The 16,816-nt window shown below is 31.1% G+C and overlaps 1 protein-coding gene across 4 annotated transcripts in view; it reads left to right on the top strand.

The window, feature by feature from the left end:
- The window catches only part of LOC143191833 (uncharacterized), a 401,964-nt gene that overhangs the window by 259,362 nt on the left and 125,786 nt on the right, over nt 1-16,816 (top strand). For all 4 annotated transcript variants that reach the window (XM_076397253.1, XM_076397254.1, XM_076397256.1 and 1 more), the window contains exon 5: nt 1,079-1,180. In XM_076397253.1, the coding sequence (XP_076253368.1) occupies nt 1,079-1,180 (102 nt within the window). The remainder of the gene's footprint in view (nt 1-1,078; nt 1,181-16,816) is intronic.

Below are 16,816 nucleotides of genomic sequence, written 5' to 3' on the forward strand. Positions count from 1 at the left end.
GAGATAATATATTTTAAACATCATTGTTATTACTAAATTATTAAATAATCTTGGGTTATTGCAAATATCTTATCTAAACTCGTTCGCACTTATACATGTTTATTCTCCGCAAATATTTAAATGTCAACACATAACACTACGATATAAACATCATCATTTTATATTTACACTATTTTTGGCAGAATTATTTAATTTCATAAAAATATTTTAATATTAATTCAAAGGTAACATTTACTTAATAGAGAATGTTGTTAGGTTGATTATGCAACCACGAATACATTATGTCTATAAATAGTATCAAATTCAACTAATGGAAATATATGTTAATCCGTAAAAATTAACAAAACGTTAGCCAGAATGACATAACAGTTTTTTCTTTCGAATAACGTAAATGTAGGAAGTATGGTTTTTATAAGTGTATAATTAGTACTTGGTTCGTTTTTTTACAACAGTTGTCCGGTTTTTTCTTTTTTGATTAACAAGATTATTTTCTGTTAGACGAACTTCCGTAGATTACAGATTGTTCGAAACAGCTGACTAGAACGTGTATGCGATCCAAGGAAGGCTGAAGTTGATGATATATATCTTGTAACAAAATGTTTAAATATAATAATTTTAAATAACCTCACTTTTGATATAAAAATTACTTGTCATTGTCGGTTTATTCGATGTCAATTGGTATTTAACTTATCGTTTAAATAAAAATGTTTAGTGTTCTCTGGATATATGTTGATATAACAGACAATTAAGATAAGTTTTTTGTAACTGAAAACTCAAAACGGTTCATCAAAATGAGTATTTGGAATTATTGATAGCTATTTATAGCCCATTTATTTTTTATTATTGAAATTGTCTATATTATCGTTAAATATTTTGTAGTTGCTGTTAATGAAGTGACAATGTTGATTAATTTCCGTTTAATATTTTTTTAAACAACATATAATATCCATTAGTTTAGCAAATTTTATGACATGACCAAGTTGATGTTGATGTTAGTTACGTTACAATACATAATGTTGTGTTATCTTTATATACATTACATCTACTATGGTACTAATGAACTTTCTCTTCATTTTAGATAAGAAAAATGCTGTTAGTCCATCTTCATCCAACGAGATTAAAAATAAGCGCAATCTTTTCTCTCCAAAAGAAAAAATCAAACAGCCAACACATATAAAAGGTAAGTGATTTTTATATAATGTATATATATCCCGCTATTATAAAATAGTTATATTTTATAGCAATAGCGATCAATTTTTTTTATTTCATCTAATTTGTGTCACATAATTAATCCTCAATAATATTTTATTTTAACTTTCATTTGGATATTTTATTGTGGTTTATAATTGTGGTATACTATATTTAGGGAAAAAAATAGAATATTTACTTTCTTATAATATTGTTATATTATTTTACTTGGTTATTTAAGTTTATATATGGTAAAATTAGGTGGTTCTGTAATTTGCATAGTTTATCATCATCTTCTTGTAAGAATTAATAGCGTAATTCCCATGAATTGTTAGAAATTTCCCATAAATGTGAATAATAACGGTGGTTTGCGAAACAAAAACGCCGAAACTGTTAGGCATACTTTTAATTATTCAATAAACTTTGCACAATTGGAACATTACATAAGACGGTACTACTGATACCCAGAGTAGTAAAAAATTGTATGGGGTGTTGTAATTTTTGTTTATATTGTACAAGCGTTGTGTGAACCGCAATGTGTCAATGGTAACTGTTTTATGGTGACAAAATAGCATATACCATTTTTTTTTAAGTAGTGACTTGCTTTTAGTATTTATTATTTAAAAAATAACTCGTTCTGTTTTTGAAAAGTTCAAGACATTTATATTTTTTGAACAAAATATATTTCCACAATAGTTCGATATTTATTCGATTTTCACGAACTTCTTTTAAAAGAAGCTTAGTTCCACTAAGAGAGTTTTGATAGATACCAAAAGAAGAGATGATCAGGGTGTGCTATGTCTAGATATTAAAGCGGTTGTATTAGAACTGTTTTATTTCAATTTCCTAATGATATCTCTAGTTTTAGCTTGAATCCTGACTTCGCAGTGCTTGTGAGTCGTTATGGCTTTTGACCCATTTTAACAATTACTCAATTTCAACGCCTTCAGCATTATGTAAATGAGTTATAATGATTTTTTGGACAGATCCTAGCTAAGTGCCAATTTGGACATACGGATATATTTTCGCATCAATGCTGAATATATTTAATTTAGTAGCCGTTTTCAAAGTAACCTATCTTTTAAACTAGACTTTTAAATGTAATGTTGATAGCATTTTCTAACACTAGTACCTGAAAAATTACCTCACCCCTTTGCTCGTCACTAAGCATTTGCGTACACTTATTTTACTGAGGTGGAAGTGAGGAATTTTGTTTCAAAAAGGCATTATTAAAATGTTTGTTGAAATTTTAAATAGTAAGTATGTTAAAAACTGCTCAAGGTTTCAGCTCACATACAACATGATAAAAACGTCAAATAACAATTGTTTGCTGAAGTAAATGTTCCTCAGAAGTGAGTTTCATAACACAGTAAGGACTGGCTTTATACCGCACTGATCAATGACGTTCTTGGTAAAGGTGTTTTTAGTTTTAATTTGTTTTAAATAAAAAAAATTCTGTGTTTGTTTTTTCTGTTTCTAAATATTCAATAAACATACATTATTTAGCCGAAATTGAGGTGGTATATCATTGTTATACGTTAATCTATATTGATATAAGGAATAATAAAACTTAGAAAAGGTGATATATTACAGCCCATAATATTCTAGCTCTATCGGGCTTTATTCTATCGGATGTCTAACTAAACCATCATCGCCTTCACTCATGTACTTTTTAACTATGTTTAAAGCATATTCTGGTTGTTCTATTGGTAGGTTGCCTTTATTTAATTCCTGAGATCTGTCAAACCTCTCAATCAAGCCAATGATCAGACTGTGTAAAGCTGGATTGTCATTTGATAGACAAAATGCTGAAAAAAATACTCCCGAATATCAAATATAACTGATGAACAAGAATATGCATGCTATTATATTTATACTTTCTTGTTTAGGCAAGTTCTATTTTATAAGCTTTTGTTCATTTTGAATTTACATATATAATGGCTTTTTTCACATTCGTTATGTTTCACATGACTGTGGTATATAGCATTGTCTTATTTAACAGCAAAAAAAAATTACCATTGTTTCGTATTCTAAAATTCGTAAATGGTTCAGTAGAATTTGAGTAAGTGGAACATTATATAACTAGATACCATAGCAATATACTAAAATATAACGAGGTTAATTCCATACTAAATACGATAATTTTTATCAACAAGTATTTTCGCAATGGCATTCAACAGCTCTCGCCATCCAAACTAATCAAATTAACCATCATCTAATGCACCTCGTCATTATTTGTAACTTTGGTACCATTTTTAACGTAATTTTACCAAAATCAACAGCCCACCAACATTTCTCATTAGAAGGTCATTAGAACAACTGCTTCGAAGACATTGTTTGTGTCTAATGAGAAGATTAAAATAAAAGTCAAACAACTGAACGTAACTACTTAAGTAAAAAATAAATAATACGTTTTGTTTTACATTTTAACTACTTTTTGATCATAATAATTTGTGGTGTATAACTTAGGTAATCTAAGTATTAACCTAGGTAACTATCGAATTACTGTCATGATATTAAATCGCCAAAAAATTAAACTAATAATCTTATTATTTCATGTATAAAAATGTTATCATACAATCCAAATTACAAATTGATTTTATTTAGGAAAATGTGAGTATAAAACGTAATATTAACAATAAGAAGGTATTTTAATTTATTTATTATACTCAGACAAAATTTAGCTTTTAACAGTTTTTAGAACTTATCAATTTCTGTTAATTAAGCTCTATTTTCTTCTTAGTCCTTATTATTTTCGCTTATTGAGATTTTTTCTTTTCCATGATTTTTTTCAACACTTTCTATAAGGTTAAATTCAAATTCTTTAAAAATATTGGATACATTTTCATTGATTTGGGGAAGGCATTTGATAAGGCAAGAAGATAATTACGAATGATTTCACTGCAGATAACATGATATTGGAGGTGTATGAACCACAGCAGGTCTAAGACAAGATGAAGTGTAAGCCTAACTCTGTTTTAATATTAATAGATAGACTGATAAACCAGACGGCCTATAAAAAATATTAGTTGAATTAAATATGACACCAAGAAAATTCTGAATGATAACGAATAAAAGCAAAACGAAGGTTATTGTGATAGGAGAGCCAGAAGAAATAAATTTCTAACTGGAAGATGTAAAAATATAACAAGTAAATGCATTTAAATATCTGGGAAGACGAAGGGAATGGAAACTAAGAGAAGGAAATGAAAGCCAGAATTGGAAACACCATAAATCTGTACACTGTAAATAACAAAATTAATTTTTTAAAAAATCAAGCACAACGAATATAAATTGAACGAATACAAGCAGTAGAAATTAATCTAACAAGTTTCAGAAAAATTAGCGAAAGATGGAAAGTACGAGAAGTAAAGATGTAAGAAAATATTTTAAAATTGAATCATTTGAAGAGTACAAGAAAAGATATAACTCAAATTATGGGGACACTTATAGCGTATGATACATACAATATATGTATCAAGATAATACCGCAGAATAGAGAAAAAATCCAGCCGAAACAAGAAGACTCAACAGAGACAGAAAAATAGGGAGCAAGACACTAAATATAACATACCTACACCACTTAAGATCTTATCTTGTCGTTTTTAATCCTATATTTAAATTTTTCCTTCTCTTCAGGCGTGGAATGATGGATTCAAGTTTTGTATTTGAATAAATTTTACATTATTTTATAACCGTAGAAAATAGTCAAATATCATTTAAAATGTCAAAGTTAAATATCAGTTTTAGATGCCATCACAAATCAAAATAAATGAAATTTCTTTCACTATTACGTATCGTTTACGTAAATATTTAATAACCGAATAAAATATATTTACAGTTTTGTTTGTTTTTATTTTGCAGTTCCTTTAATTGGCGCAGCGCCTACTACGTACGTTTCGGTATAGCCGAAGTGGAAAAAAAATCGTTCGTTATTTTGTCAAGAATTGCTGAAATTCTGTTTTGATTTAATAGGTTGGAATGTAATTAAATGTTTGCTGTTATTGTAATTAAAATTATTTATTTTTAAAGTTTATTTATATGTTGATTTGTCGCTTAATAGTCACCGTTTTAATAGCTACTAAAACGATGACTTATTTTTTAAATGCATTATCGTTTATAATGAAGCGTTTTAGTTAATTACATGCGGTACCGTTACTTTTTCAATTAAAAAACCCGGTTTGTAAATGACAGTTCGGTACTTTTTCAGTTTTTGTTATTTGCAGTTTTGCGGCCTGATTTTCTTGTCATTGATTGCCTACATTGTATAGTGAACAGTTACTTATTCATTAAATTATTTAAAGATTGTCAACGGTTTTCAATAACTTTTGAGTATATATCAACGTATAACATATTAGGATGCTGTACATTAGCATGCATATTCCAAATTAAAATTAAATTAGACTAACTTGAGGTAAAGTCGATAGTAATGTTTATACACTTTATTCAAATTAATTTTTTTTTATTATTGCTCTGATTCTCCGCGAAATCCTGGATAATTTCATTGATCCATTTTATTTCGAGGTTACTGTGCAGTTCTTTGTTGGTTGCGTACAGATAAGTATTGGTAATTAATCGAATAACTTTAGTTTAGTAGTTTCTAGCCGGTTTAATGCCTTATAGTAATCCCCTGTTGCCTCCTTATAAGCCCAAATATACTTTATTATTGACTAATAAATACATTTTTTTGATCTTAGATTTGAATGATCTTAGTCTTTTGACTTTACTTAGCCGGAAGTATTTTCCGACTAATCATTACAGTTGTTTAATTTCGAGTCTTGTCAGCTCAGATTTTCGTCTAACATGATGATTCCAATTTAATATCTTATTGGCACTGAGTAAGGAAATTGTTCACTGATACTGGTGTTAGTATGAAATATTCAGTATAAACATTAATTCATAAATTATACCATTATTTCAGTGTTAACAAATCGCTTAATTGATCTGTTCTAGTAACTAGTAACTCTACTAGAATTAAATCCATATGTTTTTTTAGTTAGCCCCAACCCTCAAAAGATACGTGTATAAATTTGACAGCTGTCGGATCATTAGTTTGTGAATTATAGCATTTGGAGTGAAGCAACTTTTGTTATTGTGAAAAAATTGTATAAAAAGGAATATCGCGTGTTGATAAAATATTGATTTTTGAAGGGGAAAATACAGTTGAAGCAAAAACTTTTTTTTCCGTTAACGGACACTGCCCCATGAAAATCAACCATCAAGGATTGCTATGCTAAGTTTAGACTTGGTGAAATGAGAACCGAAGACGGTAAACGTAATAGACGCCCAAAAGAGGTTGTTACCGACGAAAACATTTAAAAAATCCACAAAATGATTTTGAATCAGCGTAAATTAAAATTGAGTGAAATAGCAGACAATTTAAAGATATCAACTGACCGTGTATATCATATCATTCACGAATATTTGGGTATAAGAAAACTCTGTGCAAAGTGAGTGCCGCGCGAGCTCACTTTTGACCAAAAACAATGGCGAGTTGATGATTCAGAGCAGTGTTAGAAGATGATCAAGCGTAATAACCCCGAGTTCTTGCGTCGATATGTGACAATGGATGAAATATGGCTCCATCATTTCACTCCGAAGTCCAATCGACAGTCATCTGAGTGAACTGCGTAGGAAAACGCAACAGTCGGCTGGCAAGGTTTTGGCGTCTGTATTTTGGGATGTGCATGAAATAATTTTCATTGATTACCTTGAAAAAGGAAGGACCATCAACAGCGACTATTACATAGCAGTATTGGACCGTTTGAAGGACGAATTCGCCGAAGAAACGGCCGCATTTGAAGAGAAAGAAAGTGTTGTTTCACCAAGACAATGCACCGTGTCACAAGTCAATGAAAATGATGGCAAAAATCCATCCATCCACCGTATTCTCCAGATCTGGCCCCCAGCGACTATTTCCTGTTCTCAGATCTCAAAAGAATGCTCGCTGGGAAGAGATTTTCGTCGAATGAAGAGGTGATCGCCGAAACTGAGGCATATTTTGAAACAAAGGACAAATCATACTATAAAAATGGTATCGAAAAGTTGGAGGGTCGCTATAATGAGTGTATCAGCCTTGAAGGGATTTATGTTGAATGAAGAAAACTAATTTTTCCTAAAAAATGTGTTTTATTATGGTAGGCCGGGGACTTTTCAATTGACCTATTACACGTATTTTCGTAGAGTTTGCTTGTAAATAATTATATAAACTAATTAGAAAATAATGTAACCATAGAATTAACCGCATCCACATATATAAGTTGTAATTTATGACTTACTACTTAAAAACTGATTTATTCAAGAAAAGAAAGGGCGACTGAACAGTGATACAAATCCATAGTGATAGTAAAAACATATCAACCCTTATCACTTGGTGAAACAGGTGGCCGGATAGTCCGAGCCGCATTACATAACATATATAGATTATACAACATGTATCCCGTTTTTAAGTAACCCAAGTAAGGTTTTAACTTTAATTAACTATAAAACTACTCGACAATATCGTTTCCATAAATCCGCGTTTATTTACGAGTTCGGTTTGTTGTCGAACCGTTTCAAAATATACGGAATACCATTCGGAATGATATACGGTTACAGTCACAAACACAATCTAATTAAATCCGAATTTTATATGCCAGTACGGATCGGCTAATTGCGTGACGCCTTTGGAAACCGATACGGATCAGAAAAAATCTATTCGAAATAGACTCTCGATCATATATTTAGGTGAAGCGTGAAAGTTTAACTGCCCGGGTTTATCCGTTGCATTAGCCATAACAGACGTTGCTGAAAAAAATCGCTATCCAAATGACAATGCCGCTTTCAGTCAAAACCGTTTTGATGTAGATTTTAATTGATCTAGAAAGAAGAGAATATGCTAATCTCGTTTTGTGCGTTCTCGTTAATACGCGTGATGTGCCGTATTCAAAGGTTGCCTTTTATATTTCGGGATTGAGATAAATTAGTTTTAATGTTTGCTAAATTACATAACGTGACGGGAGAGACGGCCATTTTAGAAGATCCAGCGTCTGGTATCTAGGTTAGTCGTTCGCCTATCCGTACATTTAATATCTTGGGCCATGATTTCATCCAGATCATGAAAGAGATAAATGTAATTAAAAAATTTAATTTCTTTTGCAGTTCTCTTTTCGTCTAAAAATAGTTATTTTCACAACTTTCAACGTTAATTAATTCACTAATAATGTAGAATGTACTGAACTTGAATCGAATTTTGTGGGGCATCATCTACTGTTGTATGAATATTATATAAGGGCTCAAAAATTATTTTTCGAGTTGGATTGTCCTAATTTAGCTTGCAGTGGTTTCTTTATATTTCCGAATATTTGTGAAATTAAGTAAATACAGGGGATGGACAAAATAATTTGAACAACTAACATGTACACAATATTTATCTATTGGTAAGGTGTTGAGGCATCGTTTGTTTTTGAAACAGTTGGAATTCTTCGCGGATTATATTCGTAGAGTGTCTGAATTATGTTTGTTGTTTCATTATTGTACCAAAACATCTTCCAATTTCTTCCATGCTGTTGGATATGAAAATCTTCTCCTTATTTTCTCACTCTAAAACTCCTATAATAGTTCAATTATGTTGAGGTCTACGAGTGTTCTGGCCAAGATCTAAAAACTAAGTTGTATATATGGACAGGGTCTTCGGCAGCAATATTAATAACTTCATCATTGAGGATGCGATATATTCATTTGCAGTAATCTGACAAGGATATCGTCATTCGATCGCAATTATTCCTTAATTGCATAATTATACATTTAAGGGTCATCTTCATTATTGGTACAAGATAGGTATTTACAACATTTTTCACTAGTTTGTTGAAGAACATTCATTTAATTGAATGTTTCCAAGGCTCAGATATGTTTTCAGGATTCTTCGAGAGGACATAGATGTTCAGGTCCATTGGTTGGATTAATGAAGCTAAATTCATTGGCAAATACATGTACTATTCTCAAATACCTATTCTTGCTCAACAGCTGTTCTGAATGACTAACAGGTTAATTGAAAAGTCGCCGGCCTGACACATAGATGGCGCTACTAGAATTAAATCCATATGTTTTTTGTTAGCCCTAACCCTCAAAAGATGCGTGTATAAATTTGATTTATACTGATTTGATTTGATTATTAGTTTGTCAATTATAGCATTTTGAGTGAAGCAACTTTTGTTATTATAGAAAAAATGGATAAAAAGGAATTTGGCATGTTGATAAAATATTGCTTTTTGAAGGGAAAAATACAGTTGAAGTAAAAACTTGGCTTGATGCCAAGATCCCGGACACTGCCCTAAGAAAATCAACCATTAAGGACGAAACCCGTGTCACAAGTCAGTGAAAACGATGGCAAAAATCCATGAATTGGGCTTCGAATTGCTTCCTCATCCACCGTATTCTCCAGATCTGGCCCCCAGCGACTACTTCTCACAGACATATCTCAAAACAATGCACGCTGGGAAGAAAGTTTCGTCGAAGAGAACATATGCTATTACAAAATCACTCTCATACCAGAGTGAGAAAGCATTTGTGAAACCACTTCTGGAATATACTGCTGTAAGCGGTTTTATAACAATCATTGATTGTTTACGTTATTGAGCGTCTATATTACAATAATGTTTGCTCATGGTTTAAGACATAATTGTTGTCGTACTTTTGTCTTACTTTTATAATAATAATCTCCGTATCATTTATTATTGTGAACGTGTTTGAAAATTACTTCTCCTACTACAAGTACTGATGTTTTCGATCAGAACCATTATAATTTAGATTTTAATTGATGGACAAAAAATATATTATTATAATCAGCTTTTTTAGAAGCAATTATTATGGAAATATCTCTTTTTTTTTGTTGAATTAGCAACAAAAAATGCACCGAAGGGGATATTGTAATTTTACCTAGGCGTGGTCTGATTTAAGTAGCAAAAAACTGATTTCTTTCTGTTTATTAGTGTAATGTCAATTTATTTGATAGCTTTGATGGGTGGTGCTGCGTTAGTCTTTGAAAATTACTTTTGTAAAGGTTTGATCATATTTGAGGGTGTGTTCAATATGGCTAAAATTGCTCAATAAATAAATTTTTAACTGACTGGTTTTTTAAGTACAAATATTTATTTAAAAAAACTAGTATAAAAAAATTGTATTAGATAGTAGCTCAGCCTACTCTCAGAAAGTTTTCTAAGCAAGATATCAAAGCTGATAAATATGTTCTATTATTTTAAAGATCTTTCCTGTTAACTGTAACAGGAAAGATCATTTACGATGATACGATGATATTTACAATTCCACAGAATATATTACCTTTTTAGAATCTTCTTTTTGGCTTTAAATAATAAATAATAATTAAATAATTTTTTGGTTTTCTCTTTTTGGCATTAAATAATAAAGCTTTTTATGATGTCTGTATCGTAAATCCTTTATAAGAATATACCAATCTTTATTGAAATATAATCTAAGTGAAATTATGAACAGTGAAATTAAAACCTGTGTTTATTTATTAATTTGAATGCTTTAATATGTTAAAGCTAGTAAAAATACATGCATTGTTTTAATTAAAATAAAAATTGCAATATATTATCTCGTATCTATTTAATATACGAAATACAAAATAGAGTATTTTAGGTATTTTTATTTAGAATATCAAATAAAAATTATCAAATATAGTGAGGTTATGTAAATGGAATAATACTAAGCCAACCTAGCCTATTAATCAATAAAAGGAGATTTTTCTTTCAAGAGCCCTTAATTATACCAAAAGCCTATTGTTGGGGAATGAATCAAACCTGCTAAAGAAAACAATCCTTCTACATTTCCTGACAACCACAAAGTTGTTGTTGTTGTATTATATTGTATGAACACACTTTTTATGTTTGAATAAGGTCGAAAGATGAAGTTCTTTTCATTTAAAAAACGGAATAATCCTCCATAAAATTTAATTTTTTATGTATGTGGTTCATCTCCTTTGCTCGTTCCCTCTTTGCGAAAATAATAAATCATCATCTTCTCTATACTGGTACTGCAATTCCTGTTATTCCCAGGCATTATTTCATGTTTTTTGTAAATTATCTCTAAGGCATGAATTGCAAGTTTTCTTTGCTTTTCTGGCAATATAAGCATTTTGTAACTGGGATTGTGGAATGATGTCATTATGGCTCCATTTATATAAAATTTAGCCTAAAAAACTTCAAATACTGTCCAACCCCGTGTTAGAAACAAAGCAACATAGTTTTTGTTATTAAGAACCTGCATTAGAAAATCCTTTAAAACTGATTTAAATTCCAAAAAAAAATCATTTGAAACTTCAATTGAAAATATTCATTTTCTTTGAGCTTATTATTGCAGATCATTCTAATTAGTAATCGAATATATATATATATACATATATATACGTACGTCAAGCTCTTCAGAACCTTCAGAAAGTTCTTCAAATTCGTTCAGAAAGAAAAGTTCTTTCCACTTTAGAAAAACAATTGGGTGATAAATAAGAATTCTATAATAGTACTAATACAATCAGTTTTTATGCCATACTAACTGCTGTAAATTGTTCTTTTTGCTTACTTTTTAGCATAAAATTTAAAGTTCTATTAACGAATAAAAAGGAGCAAAACTAATAGATTATTAAATTCAGTTCCACAGTATTTTAACATGGTTTCATAAAAAGCTAATCTTTATAAGCGTGTATGTTTATATATGTATTTTTTGTATAGTATGTACGTCTCAGCCTTAGCAGAATCGCACGACCGAATAGAATGGTGAGATGAGGTGGTCTACTTGATAGAACGATCTCAGATGGCGGAGTGATACCATTTGTATAAAATTTAGTGTAGAAAAACTTCAAATACAGTCCAACTCCGTGTTAGAAACAACATAGTTTTTGTTATTAAGAACCTGCTTTGGAAAATCCTATTCACCATGATGAAATATATATATTTGCTTGTACGTCAAGCTACAGTATTTTTAATTTTTCCACTTCAAAAAAACATTTGAGTGATAAATAAGAACTATAGCACATATGAAAAAAACATTTCTATATTAAAGAGCATTAGCTCCTTAAAATTGGCCGTCATCTATAATAATAATATGATTGGGTAAATAGTAATTTCGGTTTTTCCTAATAAATTATTTTAAATTCGCATACTTTCATAAATATACACTGAAACTTTAATATAAGGAACTCTTATTAAAAGAAATGATTTGAAAATGGAGTTTCTAGAAGGATTTTATGTGCTTAACACGAACTAAAGTATTTCTAATAATAGTACTAATAGAATCAGTTTTTTATGCCATACTAACTGCTGTATATTGTTCTTTTTGCTTACTTCTTTACATAAAATTTAAAGTTCTATTAACGAATAAAAAGAAGCAAAACTAATCGATGATTAAATTCAGTTCCCCAGTATTTTAATATGGTTTCATAAAAAGTTAATCCTTATAAGCGTGTAGGTTTATATATATATATATTTTTTGATAATATGTAGGTCTCAGCCTCAGCAGAATCTCACGACCGAAAAGGATGATGAGATGAGGTGGTCTACTTGATATAACGATCCATCCGTTTATAACATAATTTTCAACGTGACTTTTTTATAAAACGCCATTATTATGGTTTTATTCGCCAAATAAAGCGTTCCTAGACGTCATTATCGTTATGGTCATCATCCGAAGTCCAACATTTTTGCCAAATAAAAAAAAACCAAGAGAATGGAAACTAAACCGTCGACCTACTTGTCGTAGGCGTGTTGTACTGTAGTACTCATTTTTTTTACGGTGTGTCTCCTTGAGAGTTATTTGCATATCGAACGGTAATTTATAACATTGAGAACGTAAATCTTGATGCCGTTAGGGTTATGCTATTTATTGGCCAAGGGGTATCAGGTGATATAATTCATGGGCTCATTGAATTGCTTCACGATGGTGTTATGCATCAAGTGCCATAATAAATAATAAGAGTTTTTTGATATGTTCTGCCATGGGAATTGTAAAAGTTTTTTTATAGGTTCTGTATATTATTTATTTATATATTAATATAATTATTAGCTAAGGAAATGTGATATATATATATACCTATATATTTAAGTTCAACGGTAATTATTTAACAAAGCGTTTATTTTATTGTTTTTTGATTAATGATTTAATTCATTACTCATAAAATACATACGTCATCTAAATGTGTGACGTCAAAACGTTGCAATGTTGGTGTCTTAGTTCAATTTGGCACTTCAAACTACAAATAAGTACACAGTTATAATATTTTGTAGGTTAGGGTTGTTTTTGATTATATTTACATTGAATTCTTTTCCATACCACCTATGAGTTAGAGTTCTAGGCGCGTTTATAGTTGTATCCCCTGGATGCCTACTATACCTAATTTATAATTGTATATCCAAGTAATAAATATTACTTTCATTAGAGAGCACATTTATATTTTACGCTTAGTTCTTGTGCCCTCCGGTACAGTGCTTCCTTATAAAGACATTTTGAACTGTATTTCTCCTTCGTTTGTTTGTTTGTTTCTTGATAAAACTAGATTTAATCACTGCATTCTTAATATATTTGCCATATCTGCAAAGCAATTTCTATTCTGACGCATTTTAACCAAATGCAAATCCGAAAATGAAAATGATCCCAGTCACGCCAATAATCAGGCTGGGTAAAACCGGATGTCTCCTGGGATGATCATTTGGTCACTTGCCATTTGGAGACCTAATCTCGAGGACCGTGGTATTAAGCAGTATATACATATAAATATATATACTGCAAGCTCAACTATCGTACACTAGTGTTATTCAAGAGTTGCAAAGAGTTCAAAACATACGAACATGGAGTCTCCTCAGATTTTTGGGTGATTGTCTTGGTTTTCTGGGTAACAGTGTATATATTAGTAACTATGGTATATGCGATATCTCTCAAATCAAGGACAATCAAGAGCGACTATTAGCATAGCATTATTGGACCGTTTGAAGGACGAAAACGGCCGCATTTCAAGGAAAAGAATGTGCTGCTTCACCAAGACAATGCACCATGTCACAAGTCAGTGAAAACGATGGCAAAAATCGGTTGGGCTTCGAATTGCTTCCTCATTCACCGTGTTCTCCAGATCTGGCCCCCAGCGACTATTCCCTGTTCTCAGATCTCAAGAGAATGCTCGCTGGGAAGAAATGTTCGTCGAATGAAGAGGTGATCGCTGAAACTGAGGCCTATTTTGAAGCAAAGGACAAATCGTACTACAAAAATGGTATCGAAAAGTTAGAGGGTCGCTATAATCAATGTATCACCATTGAAGGGAATTATGTTGAATAAAGAAAAGTAATTTTGCCAAAAAATGTGTTTTACTATGGTAGGCCGTGGACTTTTCAATTGACCTGTTATATGATGCTTGTGTTGTCTGATTATACGTGAATTGCACATGCACAGATTTACTTTCGTTAATTTTTTTCCAGGTTTGGGTCCAATTATTTCCGACATAACATCCGACAGTAAGAATCCCAAGTTTCTATTTGTCGTATATCACATCTGCAGAGTTGGTAAAGAATTGGCTCCAATACACATCTTTGTAGTGCATCTGCTTTAGCTTCTTTTATTGTAGAGTAGGCTTCCTCTTGTTAGACTCTCAACATTCTGGTAGTAATGTAAGATTTCAATAGTTCAGTATATTGTTTCAGTAACATTTTCTGTGGCTTATGAACAAGGTCGTCTTATCATGTCCATCATATCTAATATCGAAGACTGGTACTACATATAAGAATATAGCTGAACGTACCTTGCTGCCTTCATAGGCATTTTATTGTTATTAATACTTGTTATTTAGTGTTAGTCAATTGTCGAATGTTTGTTAACAATTGATTTTTTAATCTTAATAGGGCTTTTAGGAAACATAAAGTTCTATAAACTTTTTATGATTATTAATGAAGTTTTATTTCATATTTTATATTTATTGAGTACTTTTTAATCAAATATATCTCTTAAAGTTGGGAATAATGTTTATTACTGAACCCAATCGATCACCTCCATTTCCTGTAAATACCATTGCAAATTTATTTATTATTCAAAACTCATGACTAGTAACAAAAACAAACATAACTAGTAATAGAATTATATCAATCATCAGTATATCAACCTTGATATCGTAACTAAACTGAATATCCCGAATCACCAGCTTCATTTGGTATCTGAAACCATGAAATCGTGAATCCTGAGTTTTACCAATATTAATTAAACAATCTCAATGAAGAACTCTTGAGGAGAAAGTCAGCAATAACAGGTAATGGACGTAAAGTTACCACCTCGCATGACCACACTGGGTCATACGTTGCAAGAAGTGTGAAAGATAAACGATTGTATTCAAAAACGCATTCTCACATTCTCTTAATTTGTTTTTACTAACTATATTCGCCACTCTAGTCAATTCACAATTTGGCAACGCCACTATTTAGCCGCAGGACAAACTACAACCAGTCCAGTTAATATTTACGTTTCGCAACAGATCACTTTTTAAATTATCATTATTATCGTTTTTTTCCGAAAGTTTTTATCGAGTCATCGACCTTTTTCGTTGCATAAGAAACACATCTTAATAATTAAAGCATTTGTGGGGCTTTTAGGAAACATAAAGTTCTATAAACTTTTTATGATTATTAATGAAGTTTTATTTCATATTTTATATTTATTGAGTACTTTTTAATCAAATATATCTCTTAAAGTTGGGAATAATGTTTATTACTGAACCCAATCGATCACCTCCATTTCCTGTAAATACCATTGCAAATTTATTTATTATTCAAAACTCATGACTAGTAACAAAAACAAACATAACTAGTAATAGAATTATATCAATCATCAGTATATCAACCTTGATATCGTAACTAAACTGAATATCCCGAATCACCAGCTTCATTTGGTATCTGAAACCATGAAATCGTGAATCCTGAGTTTTACCAATATTAATTAAACAATCTCAATGAAGAACTCTTGAGGAGAAAGTCAGCAATAACAGGTAATGGACGTAAAGTTACCACCTCGCATGACCACACTGGGTCATACGTTGCAAGAAGTGTGAAAGATAAACGATTGTATTCAAAAACGCATTCTCACATTCTCTTAATTTGTTTTTACTAACTATATTCGCCACTCTAGTCAATTCACAATTTGGCAACGCCACTATTTAGCCGCAGGACAAACTACAACCAGTCCAGTTAATATTTACGTTTCGCAACAGATCACTTTTTAAATTATCATTATTATCGTTTTTTTCCGAAAGTTTTTATCGAGTCATCGACCTTTTTCGTTGCATAAGAAACACATCTTAATAATTAAAGCATTTGTGGGCGATTTATCAACGTACGCGATATTAATATTAAACCTTGCCAATGAGGAACGAGATTACATCGAAATAACGTGAAGATTAACTGGTTCTGGTCGTCCGTAGAGGAACGACACCGCGAGAAGATTAGTTTAAAGTTTCTGATCGTAAGCGACCGGCAAATTGGCATACAAACGTCATCTTATCTCCCCCGTGATCTAGGAAGCGTCGGAGCGGAAGGAAACTGTCAAGCGTGAAATCTAATTATGGCTCTGGTATTAGCGTTAAAGCCTTATAAGATGACAGGCCGTG

Source organism: Rhynchophorus ferrugineus, unplaced genomic scaffold (assembly GCF_030347505.1).
Source record: "Rhynchophorus ferrugineus isolate W39M unplaced genomic scaffold, kcgeb_rfMv2 rfM2, whole genome shotgun sequence".
Classification (NCBI taxonomy): domain Eukaryota; kingdom Metazoa; phylum Arthropoda; class Insecta; order Coleoptera; family Curculionidae; genus Rhynchophorus; species Rhynchophorus ferrugineus.